Source organism: Tauraco erythrolophus, chromosome 1, assembly GCF_009769465.1.
Source record: "Tauraco erythrolophus isolate bTauEry1 chromosome 1, bTauEry1.pri, whole genome shotgun sequence".
NCBI classification, from domain to species: Eukaryota; Metazoa; Chordata; class Aves; order Musophagiformes; family Musophagidae; genus Tauraco; species Tauraco erythrolophus.
The window spans coordinates 34,776,884-34,800,599 of NC_141465.1; the positions used below are offsets into that span (position 1 = coordinate 34,776,884).

The 23,716-nt window shown below is 42.6% G+C and overlaps 1 protein-coding gene across 1 annotated transcript in view; it reads left to right on the top strand.

Annotated features, from left to right (window-relative positions):
- IGSF5 (immunoglobulin superfamily member 5) overlaps positions 1-15,688 on the top strand; it is a 32,756-nt gene extending 17,068 nt beyond the window's left edge. Inside the window, exons 5-8 of the mRNA XM_086608210.1 lie at positions 608-632; positions 3,708-3,820; positions 5,827-5,903; positions 15,623-15,688. Coding sequence (XP_086464336.1) covers positions 608-632; positions 3,708-3,820; positions 5,827-5,903; positions 15,623-15,688 — 281 coding nt within the window. The remainder of the gene's footprint in view (positions 1-607; positions 633-3,707; positions 3,821-5,826; positions 5,904-15,622) is intronic.
- Positions 15,689-23,716: the final 8,028 nt, after the last annotated feature.

A 23,716-nucleotide genomic window follows, 5' to 3' on the forward strand; every position in this document is an offset into this window, starting at 1 on the left:
CCACACAGCTTGGTGTCATCAGCAAACTTGCTGAGAGTGCACTCGATCCCGCTGTCCATGTCACTGACAAAGATGTTAAACAGCGCCAGTCCCAATACCGACCCCTGAGGAACACCACTCATCACTGGTCTCCACTTGGACATTGAGCCATTGATCACAACTCATTGTGTGTGACCGTCCAGCCAATTCCTTGTCTACTGAGTGGTCCATCCGTCAAATCCATGTCTCTCCAATTTAGAGATAAGGATGTTGTGCAGGACAGTGTCAAATGCTTTGCACAAGTCCAGATAGATGATGTCAGTTGCTCTTCCCTTGTCCACCAACGCTGTAACCCCATCGTAAAAGGCCACCAAATTAGTCAGGCAGGATTTGCCCTTAGTGAAGCCATGTTGGCTGTCACCAATCACCTGGTTATTTTCTGTATGCCTTAGCATAGTTTCCAGGAGGATCTGCTCCATGATCTTGCCGGGCACAGAGGTGAGACTGACTGGCCTGTAGTTCCCTGGGTCTTCTTTTTTTTCCCTTTTTAAAAATGGGGGCTATGTTTCCTGTTTTCCACATTTTATTTTCCTGCATTTTAAATTATTTTTTTTTTTTTATTTCCCAGGTTCTACATATCAAAATGAAATAAGGTAAGCTGGATGAGGTGGGGGAATTTACATTTTGACCGAACTCTTCCAGGGTGCTGCAGGATGGTGGGAGGCACGTGGCAGTGCCCGTGCCCCACCGCCCCGCGCTCCCAGGGTGCTCGCGTGCTGCCCGGTTGGCTGACCTTGCCCCGTTCTGTACGCACAGAGGGGGAAGAGGGGAGCAGCGTGCAGGGAAGGGGACTGACCTGAGGGGCAAAAAGCGAGGGCCGCAGCTCGCAGCAGGTGGGGAACTCCATTCCCACGCCAAACTGGGTGAAAAAGAACGGAAATCCTGCCATCGCTCCCCCTCTGATTCAGCGAGCACGGAAATTACAAAGCGCACACACGCTCCTGCTGAAGCTGAGGGGCAAAGCCAAGGCTTAAAATTCGGATTTCCCCCCGGGGTGCCCGGGGGAAGGCAGGGGAGGAGGAGCCCTCCGTGCAGCGGGCTGCGCGCCGGGCGATGGCCCGCGCCGCCACAGGGGGTCACTGGCGGCCCGGGCGGCGGGAAGCTCCGGGGTTCCCGGCGGGCAGCTTGGCCGCAGCCGGTCGGGATAGATTGGCAGGCGAACGAGGCGGTCTCCCCGGCTGTTTTAAGGTTCGTTAGCGTTAGGCTGATGAGAATTGAGTAAATAAATAAAGCCGCCCCGGTGATGAGTGTCAACACTTAATCAAGTGATTAGCGGGCGCGCTGGAGGGCTGTTCGTAACGTTATGGCATCGGGTTGGAAAACCTTAGAAATCATGAGCTGACGGTTATCAGCGTTACAATGTTATTTATCAGCGCCAGTGCGGCTGTGACAGCAGCCTCAGTGGCGTTATTTGGAGGTGGTTTTTTTTCCTGAGGTTCTAGGGAGCACTGTGGATTCATACACTGCCTGTGCTTGTGGGGCTTTTAACTCCCGGTCTCTTAATGAGTTTACAAAACGTTGTACGACATTGCCTCTCACTTCAGTAATACCTGGCTTCCTTAACAGCCTCCTGTGGGGAAATTTTGTGAAGGTCTGTTGACAGATTTCCATTCGTAGAGCAGTTTGTTGATACGAAACAAAGTAAGGAAATGAGGTAAACACTGTTTTCTCCTGAGGAAATGATGCTGATTATGACATGCCATACTGGTAAACTTCCATGTGATTTCTTAGTTTGTGATGCTAAATTGATCATTTTAGCAAGTGCAGCTATATAAACAGGGCAGGACTAAATTAGCAGGGAACAGGAGGTGAAAAGCAGGTACAACTTGCATATCAATATTGCTATGAATAAAATCCTACAAAGCCTTTTTGCTTGGATTCTGACTTCGTTCTGCCAAAAGCCTTCTGCAAGGGTCAGCCCTGCTAAGGCAAAATCAATTCAACATGCAGGAAGGCATCTGCCCAGCAGTGGGGACTGGCACGGCCAGGTCCATGTCCTTCCCAGGACCTGACCTGTCTGATACGAGTCTGCACAGTGCTTTCTTTCAGACAACCTGAACAGGTCCAGAATAGGGCATAACACTACTTTACCCCTATGTCTTTGAATCTGGTCTGGCAAATACAATTATATCTTCATGACAGAATGTATGTTTTTAGATCTCAGTACAGTAAAGTTCCTGTTTTTCCATTAACTTTAAACATGAGTTGTCATACTGACTTTGTAAACGTTGCTTGCACTTTGAAAGTTAAGCAAATACTTAAGAATTAGGATGAGTCCAGGCTCTATGGCTCAGCTTGGACTTAGAAGCTCAGTGTTGACAGTTCTGCAAAGTTTTAGCATGTGTAAACAATGACACTGAAATCACAGGAATTACTTACAATCACTTACAGATTTTCTAGATTTGGTGGTTTTATTTCTTGAAGGGACCTACCTGCAGTAAAAAGAATTATGATTGTCCAGATTTTGGAAGCTGCATTGTAGTAGTAGCGAAGAACTGGTGAGATCAAAGATATGTTGGTTTACTTCCCACATTTATTTTTAACTTGGCTGGCTATCTTTCTGTACCTCCCTCACTTTTTTGTTGTAATTGCTTCTGGTTTGGCTACTACGCTGAGTTTGTTGAGATCTAAGGATCAGATGAAATAGACAGTACAGTATCATGTAACATGTGGAGGTGGTGTTCCTAAACAATTGCTCTTGTCCTCTAGAAATGACAATAGGTTTCTTAGTGGTATGCAACATGTTTGTCTCCTGAAAAAGCCATGTAGTCATAGCTAGCTCATAGATTTGCATGGGCATCAGTAGTACTCATCTGAAGCTCTATGGACCTGCAAAGTAGTTCCTACTAAACATAAAACAGTAAATGCAGCAGTTTCCATAAATACTACTAACTGAGAATATTTCCCCCTTCCCCTACAAATCCCTGACTTGTCATAGTCTTGCCATCAATTTGTGCTTGCCACCCCAGAAATCTAGGCAAAGATGAACCTGGAGAGGAGTCTGTGGTAGGAACAGATGAATAGCAGCATCTCTTTTACCGTAAGAGTTTTAAATAAAAACACAACTCTTTTCTCACTGTGTAGCTATGCAGGTCACTGTTCTGCCAATTCAGAGATGCGTTAACTTTAACCAAGGAATTTCTATCAACTTCACTGTGATTACACTCACTTGTAAAGTAAATTTCAAAGTGAAAGATTAACTTTGGAGTGTATAGATGAATAACTTAGAAGCTCCCTGTGGTGATGTGAGTTAACATGCTTTGTTTTTACAGTTGAGTGGGCTCAAGTCACAAAAATGATGAGCTGTCATAAGTGACCTAGGTGGAGTTCCCTTATCAAGCCACCAAATATCACGTAATTCAGAATTACAGATCAAAATTATTTTCCAGTAAAACCTATGATCTGGAACAGAGTCTTCAGTCTTTGAAGACTGATCATTTTATTTTCCTGCTTTATGATAATGCAGCTGATGGAAACTTTCTAAACAGAATTTCACAGGTAATACTTATATGAGACAAGATTTGCACTAGATAATTACTTGGAAGGCCCAGATATATTTTGCATCTTTTTTTTTCAGAAGTAAGACATACAATTTTTTCTCTGTAGTCTACTATCCAAGAGTTCTTATATCATAATCAAGTTCTAATCACAGGTGGTTTTGTTTTTAGAAAAGTTTCGTCTGAGAAGAAAAAAGATGGCAATTTGGAACACAGGCAAAGACACGGTAGCGAAAATCAGGGATACATTCCAGAGGAGCAATGGAACACAGAACAAATCCCAAGTAAGTCTAAGCTGGTGAATCACGTATTATCAAACTGCTTCTCAACATAGCCATTTTGGATGACATGTCAAGCAATTAAATGACAAGATTTCACAATAATTTGTGAAGGACTAGTGCTTCGCCTGAACTTCTTTAAAACATTGTAGATTTTCTAGAGTATGATCCATCAAAAGTATTGAGAAAGCACCAAAGTTTTTTGCAGTTGAACGTAGTTTTAGTCCTGGGTTTGTTTTTCAAAATGCCTTTGTTCTTCCAAATATCTTCTGGGGCCAGAGGTGGGAGTACAGGATTCACATATGATAGTCAGTTTAGGCAATATTTTGCAGCTGGTCTGTAAAAATAAAACCACCACCACCAAAGTACGAAAAAAAAGAAAGAAGGAAGGAAAAAAAAGGCAGTTATGAAACTATGATTTTACTGATAAATGACTAAGGCATTATAAATTCTAGTCCTTAAGCACAAAGACTCTTCAAAAGCAAATGTAAATCGCCACCAAATTGTTACCCACCACTTGCATTTATAACCACATCATTATCAAAACATTTAATCAAACACTTAATGACATAAAATTATTGTGTAGAGTCTATAATCCAGGCATACAAGCTTTTCTCTCTAACAAATAATTTGTGAAGAAGTGAGTGCAGTGGAAAGATTTCAAGAGCATATGATATTGTAAAATGTAGCAATTACAAAAAAAAAAAAAAAGGGAAAATAAATAAACCTGGACAAATTGATTCTACTAGTCCTAGATGGGCTCCTTTTGTATTCATTAGTGTGCTGGCTTGACCTTGGCTGGCCACCAAGTGCTGACTAAGTCGCTCTGTCAGTCTCCCTTCTCAAGAGGACAGGGGGAGAAAATAAGATGGAAAAGCACACAGGTCAAGATAAGGAGAGGGTCTCACCAATCACTCACCAATTACTGTCACAGGCAAAACAGACTCCACTTGAGGAAGATTAATTTATTGTCAATTAATAACAGAGTAGGATAGTGAGAAATGAAAACAAAACTAAAAACACCTCCCCCACTGCTCGTTCTTCCAAAGCTCAACTTCACTCCTAACTTGTCTACCTGCTTCCCACAAGCAGCACAGGGAGACAGGAGTGGGGGCTGCAGTCAGTCCATAACACATCATCTCTGCTACTAGTTCATGCTCTTCCCCTACTCCAGCTTGGGTCCTTCCCACTGGATGCAGCCCTTCACAAACTTCTCCAATATCAGTCCTTCCCGAGGGCTGCAGTTCTTCAAGAACTGCTCCAGCATAGGTCCTTTCCATGGTACAGTCCTTCAGGAATGGAGTGCTCCAGCGTGGGTCCCCCACAGAGTCACAGTTCCTGCCAGAAAAAAACACTCCTGCATGGGCTCCTCTCTGTGGGGCCACAGGTCTTTCAGGAGCCTGCTCCAGTGTGGGCTCTCCACAGGCTGTAGCTTCCTTCAGGGCACATCTACCTGCTGTGGCATGGGGTACTCCATGGACTACAGAGTGGATATTTGCTCCACTGTGGTCCTCCGTCGGCTGCAGGGTGACAATCTACTTTACCATGGTCTTCTCCACAGGCCGAGGGGGAATCTTTGCCCTGGCACCTGGAGCACCTCCTCCTCCTCCTCCTCCTTCACTGACATTGGCAATCTGCAGGGCTGTTTTTCTCACATTTCTCACTCCTCTTTCCCAGCTCCTGCTGTGCAGTGTTTTTTACCCTTTCTTAAATAAGTTATCACAGAGGTGCCACCAGCATTGCTGATGGGCTCAGCTTTGGCCAGCAGCAGGTCCATCTTGGAGCCAGCTGGAGCTGGCTCTGTCCAACATGGGGTCAGCTTCTGGCATCTTCTGACAGAAGTTGCCTCTGCAAGCTCCTCCCCACTACAAAAACCTTGCCATATTAGCCCAGCAATTTAGCTAGAGTTTGACTCACCATATAAAATCATATTTAGGTATGTTCCTGAGTGGTCTGTGGTTCATGCCATGGTGGACACTGAATAACAGTAATCTTGTGTATTCTTGTTACAGGAGTTGCCTCTCTTCCTCCAATGTCTTCAAAGTTCACTGTCCCAGCTGCAGATTTACAAACCAGTTCTGCACCAAAGGTGATTATAATTATCAATGGTATCTTGACCATTTTTTTTTCCACACAGTGTGTATTGTACTATATCCAAACATAGATTTGGGGTGGAGGTAGACATTTGTAAGTCAATTACAGCTGTAATTGGGTAAGTGGAATGATCCCTTCAGCATTCCTGAATATTTGATTTATAAGGATAAGTGCCCTGGGTGTTAGCCTCGGATTTAGCTTTTTGACAAAAGCTTTATTAGATTGATCTTTTGGAAAGATGGAAGGCGAGGGGGAAACAGTAACCTCCGATATTTGGAAGAAGTGTCTAATAAAGCTTTTGTCACACATCTGTCCCCCTCAACACCCTGCTACATCTTCCTCCCACCTCCCAGGCTAAAGTTACAGAGTCACAGACTTCCCCTCATAGAATCGTAGAATATCTCAAGTTGGAAGGGACCCGTAAGGATCCTCGAGTCCTAATCCCTGCTCTCGCAGGACTACCTAGAACTAAACCGTATGACTAAGGGCATTTTCCAGACACTCCTTGAACTCTGACAGGCGTTCAGTCAGTGTCTGCTCTTTCCTTTCCATTACTTTTCGTATCTTTCCTCCTCCAAATGTCAGGTAGATGGATAGTCCTGGCTGGGACAGACTTCCCATAGGTAAAGCCAATTGTCTTTTCATCATTCCTGGGGTTCAAAAGTCTCCTCCTCTCTCTCCACCAGTGCACTTAGTACCATTAGTTAATTCTTTCAGCCTTTCTAGCCAGAGTAACTCTGGTTCGGCTTTTGAGAATTCACTTCTGCGTATTTTATACATTAAACCATTATAATGTGGAGGTTTGCTTTGCTCTGGGCATGTAATAATTCTGATATGTATGTGCCTTTGCCAAAGTGGAGGTCTGTAATGTTTTTGTTGTTCTTCTCAGTTGCCAGATTAGAGGAAATGTGAATATAAGATGGAGGCATTGTTGAAGGTGGGGTTTGAGATTCCTTTGCAAACAAAATCCAGTGCAGATATAGTAAATAAATGTGCATTTTCTTTGGATCATTTTGTGACTGTATTTTCCAATTACACTTCCGCATTGCAGAAGTTGCTTCAGGAGCTTTACACTGATCTTAGAGACCTTTGGTATCTCAGCCATAAATGATGGAAGGGAAAGCACAGAGCTGACACCCCATCTACCCTAGAGATTTGGCCCCTTTCCACGTGACTAACATATAATGAAGCAGAGCTCAGTGTTTATTCCTCTACTTGTTCTGCTTTCAGCTGCCTCCATTCTGAAGGGTGGTGGTGGGCTCTCTTAGCTTCTAGCAAGCACAACATCAATGTGGACCTTAATTTATGCCACATATTTGTAAAATACTTTCAGCACCTCCATGATGGTTTTTGCCAAAGTTCTCTTGGGAAGGTGGCAGTGATGTGGTACCGAGTTCACTCGTCAACACAGTGATAACTCATTTATTTTTGAAGAGCTGTTTCAACATGTGCAGTGCAGAAATCTGTCTTGGGATGACATTGCGTATAAATCATAGCAGAGTGTGTCTCATTCTTTTGGCACACAATGAAATTTAGGAAGTATTCAATCAATGATTAAAACAATGATCAAAATAATAACAGTAAAAATAATAGCAATGATACTGATGTATTTGTGGCTGGCAGTTATTATGTTTGACATTAATTACTTGTCAAACAAAATACTATTAAAGCAAAGCTGAAAAGCGTGTACAGAACTGCTGAGAGTTCAGCATGGATCTATAACCCTAAGCAACAGTTTCAGACAGTGTTTGATACATTTATGAGCGGGATTATAAGGCACTGGCAATGTTTATGTCCACAAGGCATGTGGCACATTATGGTCTGCTCTGAGAAGCCAGAGAGCTTGTGCTGAGGACCCTGTATCCACCCTATACACATTTCAGAGGGAGACGATAACTTCAGTTAGTGGTAGCTGTTTCCCAGTGGTTGGGTGCTCTTTGATGGTTGATGTGCACTGGTTGTGCACTGAGGTGGCATTGAGCCGTTTGGAGTCATCCGAAAGGGATCCACTTTGGGTGCTCTCAGACAGCCCCACAGTGAGAACGACAGTGTTGTGCGTGGGGACCATCAAGAGACTGGGTTCAGAAGCGTTGAGCTCATGCTCCTGATTCAAACTGAAGCACTAATGTAAGTGCAGCCCTCCATGTCAAATGCTAGATTAGATGGCCTAGGAGGTCCCTTGCAGCCCAGAGGCTAGGGAACATTGAAATCCTTCAGAGGCACACAGCATAAAGTCAAACCGTTTGTGTTAAACCCATTGTCCATGGACAGTATTTGGTACAAGTCTGTTACGGAGGCTTTTAGCTGTATCAGCAACTGCATGCATGTTTTTGAAAAATGTCAAGAGATAATCTAGAAGTGAAAATTATTTGTAACTATATTCAATATGTTGGAGGAATATTTAGCAATCTAAAAATGGTTCGTGAAGATGAACTATTTCTCAGTTTGGAAAGGGCTTCTCTGTGTATTGTGATGGCCCCATCTTGTATCTACAAGAGCATATAAAGGTTGATGAAGGTCTACCTTAAACTGTGTGTTTGTAATCTGTTATTCACGTTTATGGGATTATATACAAATGTAGTAAAACATTTTCCAGACAAAAAAAGTCTTGTTATTTTACATTTGTAACCTTCCCTGTTAACTGCCTAATAGAGGTTTCCTGACAAAAAGAGTTGTGTTACTGGATGGATTTTAATAAAATTCAGTCACCACTGTTGCCAATATATTGCACAAAAAACATTGTAGTGCTTTTTCGTTATAATATATTTCTTGTCAAGTAGGAGAAGTCAGATGGCAAGCCATTTATCTGTTTGCTGATTAGTGCTGAATCAAACAGTTTCTTCAGAAACCACCTGCCTTCCTGCCACTCCATTTTCTAAGCACAGAAATTGTGTTTCTCAGATGGCTTTCCCTGCCTGGATACTGGTAACATTCCCAAAGGTTTTTCATCTTTATTCTTCTGGACTTTTTAATGAAAAGTAGGGATAAAAAAACAGGAGGAAGAGAAGTTATCCAAAGAATTTCTTCCATAGTGAAGGAGGTCATAAAGGGGTGGACTCCAGCAAATTGCCTCATTCTCCCTGGATAACCAAGAAGAATGAGCAAAAGACCTAAATCCTGTCCCTCCACTTCTGCAAAGTGAAAGAAGTTAAGATTTCTGTGGTTGACTTCCTTGTCACCTTATGGGATCAGGATCAACCACAGCAACAAGGCCAGAAACTAGGTCCATATTGCTAAAGTTTGATTTGAGAGTTTTAAAATTAAAAGAAGCTGTTGGATGTGGGGATGAGATGAAAAGCAGGGCACTCACAGAGAATGAAGATTTTTCAAGTTTTTCAATCAAGTTTTGATTGAACAGAGGTGATCATAACTGCTACACAGCCCATTCCCCCCACTCCAGGGAGAAAACTGGATGGAAAGTTTCAGCACAAGTCAGAGGCAGTAAGTAGTCTCCCTGAGTCTCTGAGGGTATCAGCTTCAAATCTGGTCCCTTGTGTTCCATATGTGAAATGTTACAATTTTAAATGGTTTGAGAGATTAAGGGAGAATTTTATCAAAGGTTTTGTTTCCTCAGAAGTCCTTGCCCATGGACCCAACCGGGCGCAAAGCCTGAAATACCTGCTGGGTCTCATTGTAAAAGGTGACAACAGAAAATCACTTAGGTCAGCTATTGGCCATTCAAACTCTTTGAATCAGAAACTAATGCAAAACATTCACAGAAGATAAATGTTGCCCAGCAATTGCACCAATCAATTCACAACATGAACAAAAGATATGGCAAATCATCTTAGGGAAAAGTAATACCTCAGCAAAGAAGAAGGGGGGAAAAAAATGTGTGTGAGACATTTAAAAAATGATGAATATCGAACTAAATTATTGAGCTGAGGAAAAAATTACCAGCCACTGGAAGAGGAGGCCAGGAGCATCAGTCAGGGGTGCTGGAAGGTCTTAATTCTGATTACATTAGCCAAGAAAAGGTCAAATGGAGAGTAGAGTTACAGGCTTCTGTTTAATTGCCTATTTTGTTACTGTCAGCGATTGGAGGAGAGTCATTCTTGTTCCTAGTCCCAGGGCTGAGCTGCAGGCCAAATGGGTGTTAGGGACCAAGGTCCGATCCCAGGGGACGTTTCTCATGCCCTGATCCATTGCACAGAGCTCCTTCCAAAACCTGAGTGCAATAAGGAGGATCCGTTACCTTGGCTATAGCAGATTTTGGGGCAGTCCCGCAAACAGTTGAACCTGAACAAGGGCCACAGGGCCAGTTCTGCCAGGTCTCAAGTGCCACCTCCAAGAAACCACATTTTTTCAAGTCTCACTGGTACAAAAGGAGCTCTAAGAACTCGACATCTTGCAGGACTGGACAATCTCCTATGCAAGCTTCATAATTAGTCCATTTAATATGCCATAAATGTCTCTGTGATAAATCAGAAGACCATTTCCTAAGAGGGAGTGAGTGCTCATTTGTAGTGGGCCAGATTCATCCCTGGTGTAATTCAGCTGACTTCAGCACAGCCATGTAAGGCTTGCACTTGCCACCACAGCCACACTCCTCCTCTCCAATCCAGAGTGAGTCATGACTCCGATAATGAGGAAGGATCTATTTTTCTTCTTAACTACTCCAAATGACACTCTATAAACTGGAAATATTATTTAGTTGTGGTTGTGGTTTTATACTGGGAAGGAAATGAGTGGTGAAATGTAGCTCCATTTATTGCACTGTATATAACTGCTCTGACTCTGAGGATTGTTTGAAAAGAAAAATTAAGCTATCAAAGTTGAATTAAAAGATCAATAAAATAGAAATATAAACAAATGAAAGCAAATAATTTTACCCCTACTGATAAAAATGTACTATAAAGAATGTCATGTTATGATACTCATTGGTCAGCATATCTTGATTAAAAGAGTAATATATATTGATGGTACAGATATAGAAAAGGCAGATGCAGTTTATAGTACAATTTTTTCAAGTGTCTGTGGAAGAAGGGGAGGAGTGAAGTTATGAGGGTGGGATTAACCTATGAAGAAATGAGAAGGAATTTCCAGGCTGTATGTCTGTTGATGGACAGGGAAACGTGCTGAGTGTACAAAAAGTTGACAGGGTGGAACTGGTTTGCTATTTGAAACAATGGTATATCTGAATTATTTTGAGGATATCCAGAGCTTTTGGGTGTGTATTTTCCTGTAAATGAAGTGAATTTGGAATGAGAATTGAAAACTGCAGGCAGGGGGAAAAATAACCTTCAGAAACAGAAAGCTATGCCCCCCTGATTTTTTGTTCTAACAGTTAGCCAAATGCGTGATGCATGCAGACACATTTGGAAGTACTCCTACCTCATTAATTTCAGCAATTTGTTCTAATGCAGTTAGACTTGGATTTTTTTGGCTGGCTAATAGCAGGCAAAGCCTTCCATTTATCACACATTTCCACAGCTTCAGTGTCTGAGGAACTGCCATCTGTCAAATCAATTTAAAGATCAGAGCCCTGTTTCATAATGCCAGATGTGTGTTCATCATTCATATCACTGATGTCATATGGGTTGCAGAAATGACTACAACATGCTTGTAATAGCAGAAGTCCTTCTTTCATTGACTGGAGATCGGTATTCAAAACATCGTTGAAGGGTTCAACTCTGAAATCAGCTGATACACACATTTTACCTTCTGATTCATCCTCGTATTGCTAGCTCTCTTTTTGTCTGGCTGAAGAGCTGGAAGAGCTGGCAGGATTTGGGCATCTGTTTCCCCAACCAAACCCACAAACAAATGCAAAGCTTTCCCCAGGACAGTAGTCCCTGTATAGTAATCCCTATAAAAAGACATCCAGGGCAGATGATAAGTCAACAGGCAGTCTTTGAAGCATGTGACTGTCAAATACCCATGGTTAACTAGATGCCAAGCTCACAGTACAAAGAGATTTAAAATTATGTAAGAGAAACACTGATGGTATTGAATTCTTACAGAGAGGGGACCATCTTAGAAAGTCACTCCTTAATGTTGAGCTGTGCAACAGCAACTAGAGCTGTCTTTTTTCTCTTCAATGTGTAGGATGTAATGAATAATGAAACCATTTTTTTTCTCAGACTAGGACTGACAGGGCTAGTAGAGCACTGAATCAATCTGAAGAAGAAACAACTTTGAATCTAAAACCAAGCAGAGGCTCTAAGAGCTGTAGCATATCAAGGTTTAAATATGAAATGGTTGTTGTGGTCCTACTCATCTGCATTTTGTATTTGTAATGAGTTGTATCTGAGATCTCCTATAGCATCAGAAAATGAGTTTTAAGTCACTGAGGCAGCAGCAGGCAAGCCTCCCTTTCAGTGAAATTATATCCAGTGAACTGCAGCCTCAGTGAGGCTATGCTACTTCAGAGAAAACTCCACAGAAAATGGGCCAGCACACAGCATGAGCTGATTGAAATTCATGAAATTATTCACTAATTGATATCAGAGCACAGCGAGAATAAAATATAAGTAATCATAGAATCATAGAATCGTTAGGGCTGGAAGGGACCTTCAAAGGTCATCTAGTCCAACCCCCCTGCAAGGAAGAGGGATATCTCCAACTAGATCAGGTTGCTCAGGGCCTCATCCAACCGGGCCTTGAACGTCTCCAGGGATGGAGCATCCACCACCTCTCTGGGCAACCTGTTCCAGTGGTACAACTCTCATGGTAAAAAATTTTTTCCTAATATCCAACCTGAATCTACCTCCCTCTATTTTAAAACCATTACCCCTTGTCCTATCACAACTGGCCCTCCTGAACAGCCTCTCCCCATCTTTCTTGTAGGCCCCCTTGAGGTACTGGAAGACCGCTATAAGGTCACCCCGGAGCCTCCTCTTCTCCAGGCTGAACAGCCCCAACTCTTTCAGCCTGTCCTCATAGGAAAGGTGCTCCAGCCCTCTTATCATCTTCGTGGCCCTCCTCTGGACCCTCTCCAACTGGTCCATGTCCTTCTTATGTTGGGGACTCCAGAACTGGACGCAATACTCCAAGTGAGGTCTCACGAGGGCAGAGTAGAGGGGGAGAATCAGCTCCCTCGACCTGCTGGCCACGCTCCTCTTGATGCAGCCCAGGACGCGGTTGGCCTTCTGGGCCGCAAGAGCACATTGCCGGCTCATATTGAGCTTCTCGTCCACCAGTACTCCCAAGTCCTTCTCCTCAGGGCTGCTCACGATCCATTCTCCGCCCAGTCTGTAATTGTGCCTGGGATTGCCATGACCCAGATGTAGGACCTTGCACTTGGCCTGGTTAAACTTCATGAGGTTGGTACGGGCCCACCTCTCCAGCCTGTCGAGGTCCCTCTGGATGGCATCCCTCCCTTCCAGCGTGTCAACGGCACCACACAGGTGGTGTGCATGGGCATTTGCTCTAAAGCAAATAACTATGAAAGATGCAGCAGGGCAGAGGGAACCTGGCCATCGTGGGCACAGTCTCCACCTCAGGAGCAAACTTGCTGTTCGGTTCCTCCTTTGGTGGTGAGAAGAAATGGCATGTCAAAGCAGAGACTGGATGGCTCATTCTTGCAGATGCGATTTTTAAACCAAAACAGGCATGTTTGAGTTACGTTTTTCCCCAGTGCTGTCAGGGAAGAATGTGGCAGTCTAGATCCAGCTGGTGCAAGTCCTCTGGCTCCCTCCTGTTCAAAATCACACGCAAACGAAGATCTTCTGTAGAACTGCCTACTAATGGCCATAAACACTGCCTCTTTCGACAATATCACTTGATGAACTTTCTGATTAATGTCTTTTTTCCTTTAGTAAATCTGAGTCCAATACAGTATTTTTGTGCAACAAATTCTGGGAAATATTCCCACCCCAGTGTTTTGCTAAACATGAGATTCAAATAATGATCTTTTTCAGGAAGTTTCAGAGACAGTGTTCAATGAGGTGCTCTTGGACCCCCTCTGAAACTTTCCGGTTGCTCAGTACACTAACTAGTTTGGTATACTTTATGCTCAAATGACAGTTCACAGTATCTGGGAATATTTGCTTTCCACAAATATAATGCCTTCAGCTTTTTTCAGATGTTTATTTTTTCCATTCTACTTGTAAATTTGTTATTTTAGGGGAAAACAGTAGTAGAGAACTTCTCAAAACCTCTGTCCTAGTGAAAAAGCCTACCGTAACAGACTGGTAATTGAATGATCAGGAAGTGCCAAATAACTGTTCTGCCATAAATGGAGCAAATCTCATCATATATTAATCTCCAGGGTAACACAGACCATAGGAAACTTCTGATGTGCTCTGGAAATGAATGAGTGATGTCTCTGCTGAGCACCAGTAAGGTCTTTGGGCTGAACCACAAGAAATTAAATGCAGCAGAGAGATCTTGGAATGGGTCTCTTGAGCAGAGGCAGGCAATCCTGTTACTTCCCAGAGCACCTCTCCTCTCTGCAGAAATAAACAGTAAAGAAGGGTAAATTTAGAAAACAGCAGTATGTTCTAGCAACAAAACGAGATGGGGGAAGAAAGAGAGTTGTGTTTAAAACAGAAGGCAGCTGTCTTATGAAATGTGTCTAGGATAGTTATATTTATCTCATGGTTTTGCTTGAGGTGCTGAGACTCATTAAATACCAGAGACATGTTGTCCGTATTTGTTATCTAACATTTTCCTCTATGACTTATTCAGTAATGTATATGTACCAAATGCATTATTTAAGATGTTTGATACTGGAAGAATACCAAGGCAATACAGACTGTACATGATTAATGCTCCAGAAACAAACCACAGGAAGACTAATCAATAGTTAGGAACCAACTTGGCTTGATAAAAAATTCCACTGCGAAGAACAATGAAATTTCCAATAATTTCCAGCGACTTGAGATCAGGTGGGGAAGTTGAAAGGAACAGTAGCCAGCAGATAGCATCTACTTGGAGGTAGATGAAATCAGCACTGGGGCTGGGGGCAGCAAACCATTCAACCGTGGTGTTTCATTTAGGAAGCTCTGTGAAGATACATGTTTAGAACTGTGGAAGAAATTTTCATTTCCTAGAGCTACTCTGTAATTATCTAGGTGATGTCTCACTACTACATTTAAATATCCAAAGTCTTTGTTTCTTGGATGCATTTGAAAATGAATTTTTCTTTGCCTTTTCCTCCACAATGATATTTTGTAGAAGTGTAGAAGTAATTAGGACTGGAAATCCACTGCACTGATTTTGAATGAGGATAGGGTTTTCAAAATTGCTGAGCCTTTGTCCTGCACTGATCCCACTGGCGTTGGTTTGAAAACAGGCTGCTGTCGGTAGAAGTGGAATCATGCCAGTCATGGGAACTTTAAAAACAGCCTGCCTTGAGTAAACACTGAGATGTTGAGAGCTGTCTTTCGAATACATGAAATATTGGCATGCTTAAGTTTTTGTTACAGCTTAACAGGTGGTTTCTTTAAGAGAACCAGGGGAGAAACACCCAACACCATGTTTTGCTTAAAAGAATACTGGCTGCAGTGTCCACAAGAAGCTCTCAGATAGCATAAAACCCATTAATGATTTCCAGGAATTGCCATCAGTGTGTTGCATGTGAAGCTTTTGTTTTGTTCTGCTGTTCATCCTTTCCTTTGTATTTAGATTTTGAGTGGATTGCTGATGATAGATTTCATTTTGGTGTAACGCTTTGGAGTGAGAGTTTGGCAGGTAACCTCCTGAAGACTCTTGCAGGACTGCTTTTCTAGGATGTCTTTTAGTTCTATAACTGCTTTTACTCTCCCATAGGTGCAACCTCAAAGAAGTACTGATCTGAGCAGCCCGAAGAAAATTAGAAACGCAACGCTTGTTTAGGAAGTACTTCTCCAGGAAATTTCTGTATGTTACATTTTACACGCTTGGATGGCTTCCTGCAACAGAGGAAGGTTAACACCAGTTCTCTCAGTTTAATCTATAAGCTATTTTTCTTTATTTCCTCATGTAATGAAATAAAATTGCAACCTTTATCATGTAGCATATGATATCTCAGCAAAATAATGGACATAAATGACAGCCTTAACTTCAGAGACAATGAATTTGATGAGACTCTACAAGAACAAGAATCTGTGCTTGGTTTCCCAAGGAAATCAGCAGAACTCCTATCAGACAGAAATGTTAGGTTATCCACAGCAAGATCAAAGACTGGAACTTCAAGAGATTTATTATTTCAGAAGAACTGGTTAATAATAATACTGATTAATGCAGCATCTACTGCTCTTTTTAGGTACTTGATGTACAGCCGATCATATTGAGCTTAAAGATCAGCAGCATTTTTCAGTTTCTGTGCTGTAATAAAATCAAGGCAAGTTTCAAAATGTCTAACAAAACTATCTTCGGATCAGAAATGAATTTGTTTCATTTCAATACATTCTTTTGTTAAAGCTATTTGTCTTAAATTCAGTGTTCTGCAATCACCCATGTGCCAAAAAAAAATCCTATTTTGATTGAAATTCAAAAATCTTAAACTGAAAAATGTGAATTTGAAACTCTTGACTTTTAAGAGTTGTTGCTTGAATGCTTTATGTCTCTGTTCTACTTGTGGGCCAAGTTTGGCCCCCAAGTGACTTGGGTCACAGCAAATGGTGGCTTCTGGTATTCATGCTAGACTGTGTTGTTTTATCAGAGGTAGACTTGATAATGACCATGGGAAATGCACTTTAGCTAAGCAAACTTGACAGTAGAGGAGATCTGGCATATGGACCCTATATGTGCCTTCTTAATCTAAAAATTGTGGTTTCTAGTTGAAATGTTTTGTCTGAAATTTTGTATTCAAAATAAAAAGTTCAAGCTTACTAGTTTTTTTACAAAAAGGCAAACTTCTTCCAGAAAAACAGTGTACTCGTCTTTCTACCCACTCAAAGCATTCTGAATTATTCAGTGTTTTGCATGCTAATCTTTTGTATGAACCAATGCAGGTGCCCCTTGAGTGCTGAAAGAAGTTGCTGCATAGAATTACTTTCAGTGATAATCCGTGCAACAAAAATAAGAAGTTTGAAGCCTCATCTCAGGAAAAAGTTGTTGTTTTGCATGATTAGCATCTCATTAAATTGTGACAGATTTTGCACTGCTAGTCGCATTTTCAGTCAGTCTGTCAGAACAAGTGCTGAGAGAAATTCATGGTCTGCCATATGCAATTGTGTACAAAACTGTTTCCAATTCTGGCCATCTACACTCTTCCTGTCTTCCTTGGTTCAGGAGGAGCTTTGAAATGCATTCCCATTGAATGCAATTGTACCAACAGCATGGTATGTAAAAAGCTATAGTGTTATACAGAGACAATATAAGCAATTTACATTGTGGAATATCTGTGTTTTTTCCTTGAAATAACCATGTACTGAGAGGAGCATCTACCTTATTCGCATACAAGTATTGGTATTGCTGACATCTCCTAGTTACTACTGAAGCTCAGTGTAACCTAAACACAAACAAAAATCCTCTTTATTAAAGGAATGTCCATGGTACGAGAGATAGGCTCAGGGTTACACCAGCCTGTGACTCAGGAATGAGGGAGGTGATTCTGCCCCTGAACTCTGCTTTCCTGAGACCCCACCTGGAGTACTGCATTCAGCTCTGGAGTCCCCGACACAAGAAGGACATGGAGCTGCTGGAGCAAGTCCAGAGGAGGGCCACGAAGATGATCCGAGGGCTGGAGCACCTCACCTATGAAGACAGGCTGAGAGAGTTGGAGCTGTTCAGCCTGGAGAAGAGAAGGTTCCAGGTGATCTTATAGCAGCCTTCCAGTACTTAAAGGGGGCCTACAAGAAAGCCGGAGAGGGACTTTTTACAAGGATATATAGCGATAAGACAAGGGGCAATGGCTTCAAACTGAAAGAGGGCAGATTTAGATTAGATATAAGGAAGAAATTTTTCCCTCTGAGGGTGGTGAGGCACTGGAACAGGTTGCCCAGAGAAGTTGTAGACACCCCATCCCTGGAAGTGTTCAAGGCCAGGTTGGATGAGGTGTTGAGCAACCTGGTGTAGTGGAGGGTTTCCCTGCCCATGGCAGAGGAGTTGGAACTAGATGATCTTTGAGGTCCCTTCCAACCCAAACCATTCTACCATTCTATGATTCTATGACCTTTGGCTTTTTGTGCACCTGTGTGGTTAGCACATCTTCTGGTTGTCAGAAAAGTAACCCCATGATACACAAATGAATACTCCATGGAGGCAGTAGTTTCCCAGCAGCTAATGTTGATTCATTAGACTGTATTTTGAAAAGGAATAGCACTATGCTCTGATGTTTATCTCAAAGCCCTTAGCTTCAATATTATTTGGTATCATATTAAGCAGCCAACCTAGAACTGAAGAAAACCTTTTCTCTAATTAATCTATATCCTTCCTCACTAGTAAAAAATTTATTATGTTAAGGACATGGGAGAGGACACCTACTCTGAGCCAAAGACAAACTCCGTGTCACTGGAGAGTCCCACTGCGATTTCCGCACTGTGCTACCGGGTGCTTGAGGCTCTGCAGAGGACACCAGCAGTGCTTCCCAAATTGGTTTTCAGACTGTGGCTGAGCAACAACACCTTCCAGCACTGCTATTGAATAAATGAGCTGATGTGAGACCCCTAATCTGGGAACTGTGTGGGAACCCCCTTCCCTGCTGACAGCTCCGACCTGTCACAGTCAGACATCAGGGGCATGCAGCCAGGTCACCCTCCACCTGAGCATCTTGCCTGGGAGCTGGAAAGTGCTCCAGCATGCCACGCTTACCTTGGGGACCACTTGCCAGCAGATGATTCCCAGCGGACAATACACAGCAGCAACAGGAATTACACCCCACTGACTGCACATCCCACTGACGAGCACAAACGACGTTTTTTTTGCACAAATGGGTACCACAACCATGGAAACGTGCACGTTAACCAGAGTCTGGAGCTATTTTCCTTCCTGCCAGCTACGAGAATGCATCCCACACAGCTATGGTATACTCTTAACAGCATTAGCATGAGGTTAAAAATCCTCATAGTGTCCTTGAAATTTATAGTTGGGGGCATTTGTATGCTTCCAGGTTTGTTTTCTTCAGACATGTTATACAGCCTGTATATCATCTCCAGTACTAGCTGTTACTTATGTTTGCAAATAGAGCTCCACAAACAACAATACATAAAATACAGAGACAATTTTTAGCACACAGGGAATATAAAATATGCAGGCACTTTCAGAAGACACAGTAAGACTAAAAATACTGAATTTCAGGCACTTTATGGAGACACTAATCTTTCATACACATGCATATTGATTTATAATTATGACTTGAGGGACATTTTGGTGATCTAGAAGTATCTAGTTTTTTACTGCTCACAGACTGTGCACAGTTTGATAGTATAAAAACCTGTGATGTTTCCTTACAAAATATTCTGATTTGAATTCCGTACATGAATATGTGGGAAAAAAAATGCATTGGAGTTAGATAAACAGTATTTCATTCTACAGTAAGGTTTCCTAAACTTGTCTCACTAGTTTTATATTTCACAGAAAATTCAGGCTACCTTTAATACAAAGCTATGTAAAAATAACACTGACTTTGTGTGGAGGTTTCTTTTTGCAATCAAAAAGCACCTCAGGTTTGTTTGGGCTGAGCAGAATCAACAGATGAACTCTCACTGAAGGGTACTCATGATATTGACTAAACATTTGGTTTCCTACTGATTTGGTTGAATAGAGCCACTCTTTTCAATATTTCTTTGGTAGAACAATGAATAATAATACATGGTACTGCTAACCTCAAGTACAGCATTCTCAAGTATTGGGGCTTCCCAGCAACAGAAATGGGAACTCTTTCTCAAAAGGATCCTGCACGAGCAGGAAGGACACCGCTTCCTACAAGCTGCCCCAGCAGAAGGTCCTGTAAAACCAGAGGATGGTCCCCTCAAAGTGTTGCAGATAACTCATTACCCTTCCCTATCCACTCAAATAGACCGTACCTGTCTAAAATGAGGCCCACCCTCAACTCTCCCTCATGAATTTCTCTAAATCCCACACCCACATTCCCAGAAATACAATAAAATTAATCCAGTGGCCTCATGGTAACTGTGTAATTAAAATGAAGCAATCAGTATGCACCAAAATGGTCTCATATGGTCAAGCTATAATCAAAAAAGCCCTGGCTGCCAGTTGGGGAGTATTTCTCCCAAAACACTCTTTTTCAGAACAGCCTCCAAAAACCCCTTCTGAAGATGAGGCTGAGAATTAAAATTCATAAAGCCACTTGATATGGAGGAGCACGCTCTCAGTAGATGTGACTTTTAGGATTAGACTCTCCTCCTACTCACCATGATCGACTCTTGTTCCCCAGGCTATAAACTACCTGTCTCTTCTTCCCCTTAGGTGACAAGCAGCTTCATTTAACTTTAACTTTCTCTGTCTCTCACTTTCCTCCCTCTTTACCATCCTTTCTTCTCCACAGCTACCAAATTGCTTTTCTTTAAACAAAGGCCTAATTGATACATACCTAATTAACATCTGAGCATTTGTTCTCAGCTTGTAGTTAGCTCTGAAAATTGCTGCTTCTATTTCAGACCTGAATAAGGGTTTGCATACCTGAAAGTTTGCCTAGTATTTCCAGCAATCCTAGCTGATCCAATGGAACATACTACCTCTACCTGCAAACTTTCTCTGGCCTATGCACACATGCTGATGGCTGTGTGTTTCCATCATCCCACCCACTGAGACTTGAAGAGGACACTATGAGAATCTCAACTGACCTTCCTGAACTGCTGTTTGGAAAAATTTGAGAAAGAAAGAGAAGCCAAGCCAGGTCCACACTGACACGTCTGCACCAAACCTCCTCAGCCGGTGGAAAAGTTACCCGTGTTGTGAAGATGGGATTTGATAGGAAGCACTCTGCACTGCTGTAGTCTGGAGCTCTGAATGAGGTTCCTGCCCTGCTGCCCTGGGGAACTGAGTTTTCTCTTACCTGTTCCTCACCCTGCTCTCTGTTCTTTGGGAGGTGCAGGTTGGTAACAACTCCTTTACATGATCCTAGAAATCATGGATTATTTATGCTAGATGAGCACAGATAATTATTTAAATGAATATGGATATTTGCTGGCTCAGAGAAATATTATAATAGAATCACAGAAGGACAGAATGATTTGGGTTGGAAGGGACCTTAAAGATCATCTAGTTCCAACCCCTCTGCCATGGGCAGGGACACCTTCCACTAAATCAGGTTGCTCAAAGCCTCATCCAATCTGGCCGTGAACACTTCCAGAGATAGGGCATCCACAACTTCTCTGAGCAACCTGTTCCAGTGTATTGCAACAGGCTGTTCTTTTCAGCTCAGAGAGTTAATGTCTGGGAGTTTCCAATGTCATTCAGCATTAGCTCTCATAGCAGAGCTCACGTCACAGATGTTATTTATATTGTTTATTTTCTACTGTGGTATGATCACTCCCTCAAATGAGACTTACACTAAGTGTTTTTTTAAAAAATCATGTTCCAGCAATAGACTCTGTTTGTTTTTGTTTTGGGGAAAGAATGCCAAAATCCAGGGAAAACAATTCTGAGATGTTGTTATTAAGAGAAGCCAACCAGATCCATCTCAGCTCTGCCTCCAACTCATTAGCTTCCCATCACAAAAAGCCCAGGGGCTGCTCGTTTCTGCTGTTGATCCCCTTAGTCCCAATGACTTTCCAGTCACATGCTGATGCTGTGGTCTCAGCTCCGCTTGCTTGGACAATGTGTTCATGCATCTTGGATGTCTCTGCTGCAAACACCAGTGTTGCTACCACTCATTTTAGACCTACTGTGAAAAGATGAAGGGAGACTTGTGAGTCAGACCTCCTGCCCCATGGCTGACCGTTTCTCAGAGATGGTGGCAGACTGTATTTTTCTTTCCCAGCAGAGTAAGGATTCACAAAGCGCTATGAGTTGCCAGATGCTGGGAGTATTCCATACACTCTTCGGAGACACAGTTTCATTTAGATGGTACTCTACTGTCGTTTCAAAGGATAGACAACAAAACCCCCTTGATGAGGGGGATTTGATTATTTATTTGATTTTACTACAAAGCTATAAAATTTGTTAAAATTAACACTATGCCCTTTAAGTTTGTCTCAGCGCTTGTCTTGCACGTTGCAGCACCTATGCAGAAGCCAGTAATCTTTACAGTGATTGCTGGCCCACACCAAAAGAGTGATGAGGCAGAAATTCCTGCTTGAAAATTAGCCTTGTGTACTCTGGATTGTGTTATTTTTTTTTGTATAGAGCAGTCAGACACAGTCAAACCATGCAAAAGACACTGTTCTTTTAAAATACAAGCAAATTTAGCAGCCATTTTTGTGGAGATCTGTGTCTGGGAAATTTGCAAAGCTGCTCCCTGATCCTCTAAAGACATCCTCATTAAGAGCTACATTATCAGCCAAGCCCTTCAATGCCACCTGTGAGGAGGTGATACCTCAGCCTGAGCTCAGAAAAGACTAAATTTGATCGTCGCTTCGTAGTCTCCGTTCGCAAAATAAACTATTCAAAGAGGACAAAGGGAGATGCCGTGTCTATGCTGAGCCATCAAAATTTGTCAGGGAGGCATCCGAGTTGGCAGAGGAACAGTGAATTTCTGCTACTCCTTTTATCCATTGCTGGAGCAAGAGACAAATACAGAGGAGTGAGGATGATGGGACAGCTGATCACCAGGAGTCCTCACACCCGGTGGCAGGGCAGTGTGCCCCTCTCTGAATAGAATGGAGCAATATACTTTGAATGATAGCTGTAACTGCAAACAGATTAAAGTAAAACTAACCGTTTTTCCCCCTAAAGTTATATATGACGGTTACATCATGGCTTCTGTCATACTGGGGCTGTGCCTGAATCATGCAAAGCTTAAAAGTATGAGGCAAGGTTTTACTATGACACTGTGCTCCTGTGGCACGGTGTCACAGTGTTTTGGTGAAGAAACATCACCTGAGCATGAGCTACTGAAATATCTGCAATATGAGCATAAGATCTAATCATTGATTACCTTTCACCTTAGGATCCTAAAATGAATAGTAACATTCTATGTTGTATTGGGCAGCCAAATTTGAGGAAGTTTTGTAACTTTATATTGAATCACAAGTCTGTTTGGGGATTCTGCTCCCTTTGTTCATGCAAAATCTTTGGGGTAAGTCTATTTTAAAATTAAAAGACCTTTCCTGTTGGATAGGACTATCCAGAGTTAAGAATAAACATACTCCTTTCAAGATTTCCATGTTTTACAATTTTTTTCCAACGTATAAAGGTTAGCTGCCTGTATAAAATGTGTTTATAAGACGCCCACCTCGCCGGCCCTGCCCAGGCTTCACTCGCTGGCTTCACCTGGAACCAACCTGCCACTACGGCCCTGCCTGGTCATCAGGGCTTTCGGCTGACCTGGTGACGGTTGCTGGAGCTGCTGCTCTTTCTCCCTGGGTCCCATGGGGCTGTGCCCCTCGTTGTGAGGACCTGGCCTCTGCCTGCCCTGCTGTCCCTGGCAGCTCATGGTGTGCCTGCCTCACAGAGCAGCCCCCGGTTTCTCCTGACACCATGCCCTGCTGCGTAGGAGTCCTCAGTTTCCCGGCAAACAGCTATAGGGCTTCCTCGGGTTTTAAGAAAGATTATGGCGAGGGCAGATTTAAAAGTTGGTTTTACAACACCACAAAGCAAGTGGGTAGGACACCTTCTGTAGTTTCCCACTGGTTGCACGCTACAACAAGGATCCTCCGTCCACCCATTTAGGAACAGAGCTACTTCCAGATGTAAGAGCAGTCCCACCATGAGGCAATGAGGCACAGCATCACCCGTGGGTGGTCCTGCTCTTTCTGCGCACTGCCGCTGCTCTACAGCACTCCTAGGATGCAGGAGGGAACATCCTGTACCCAA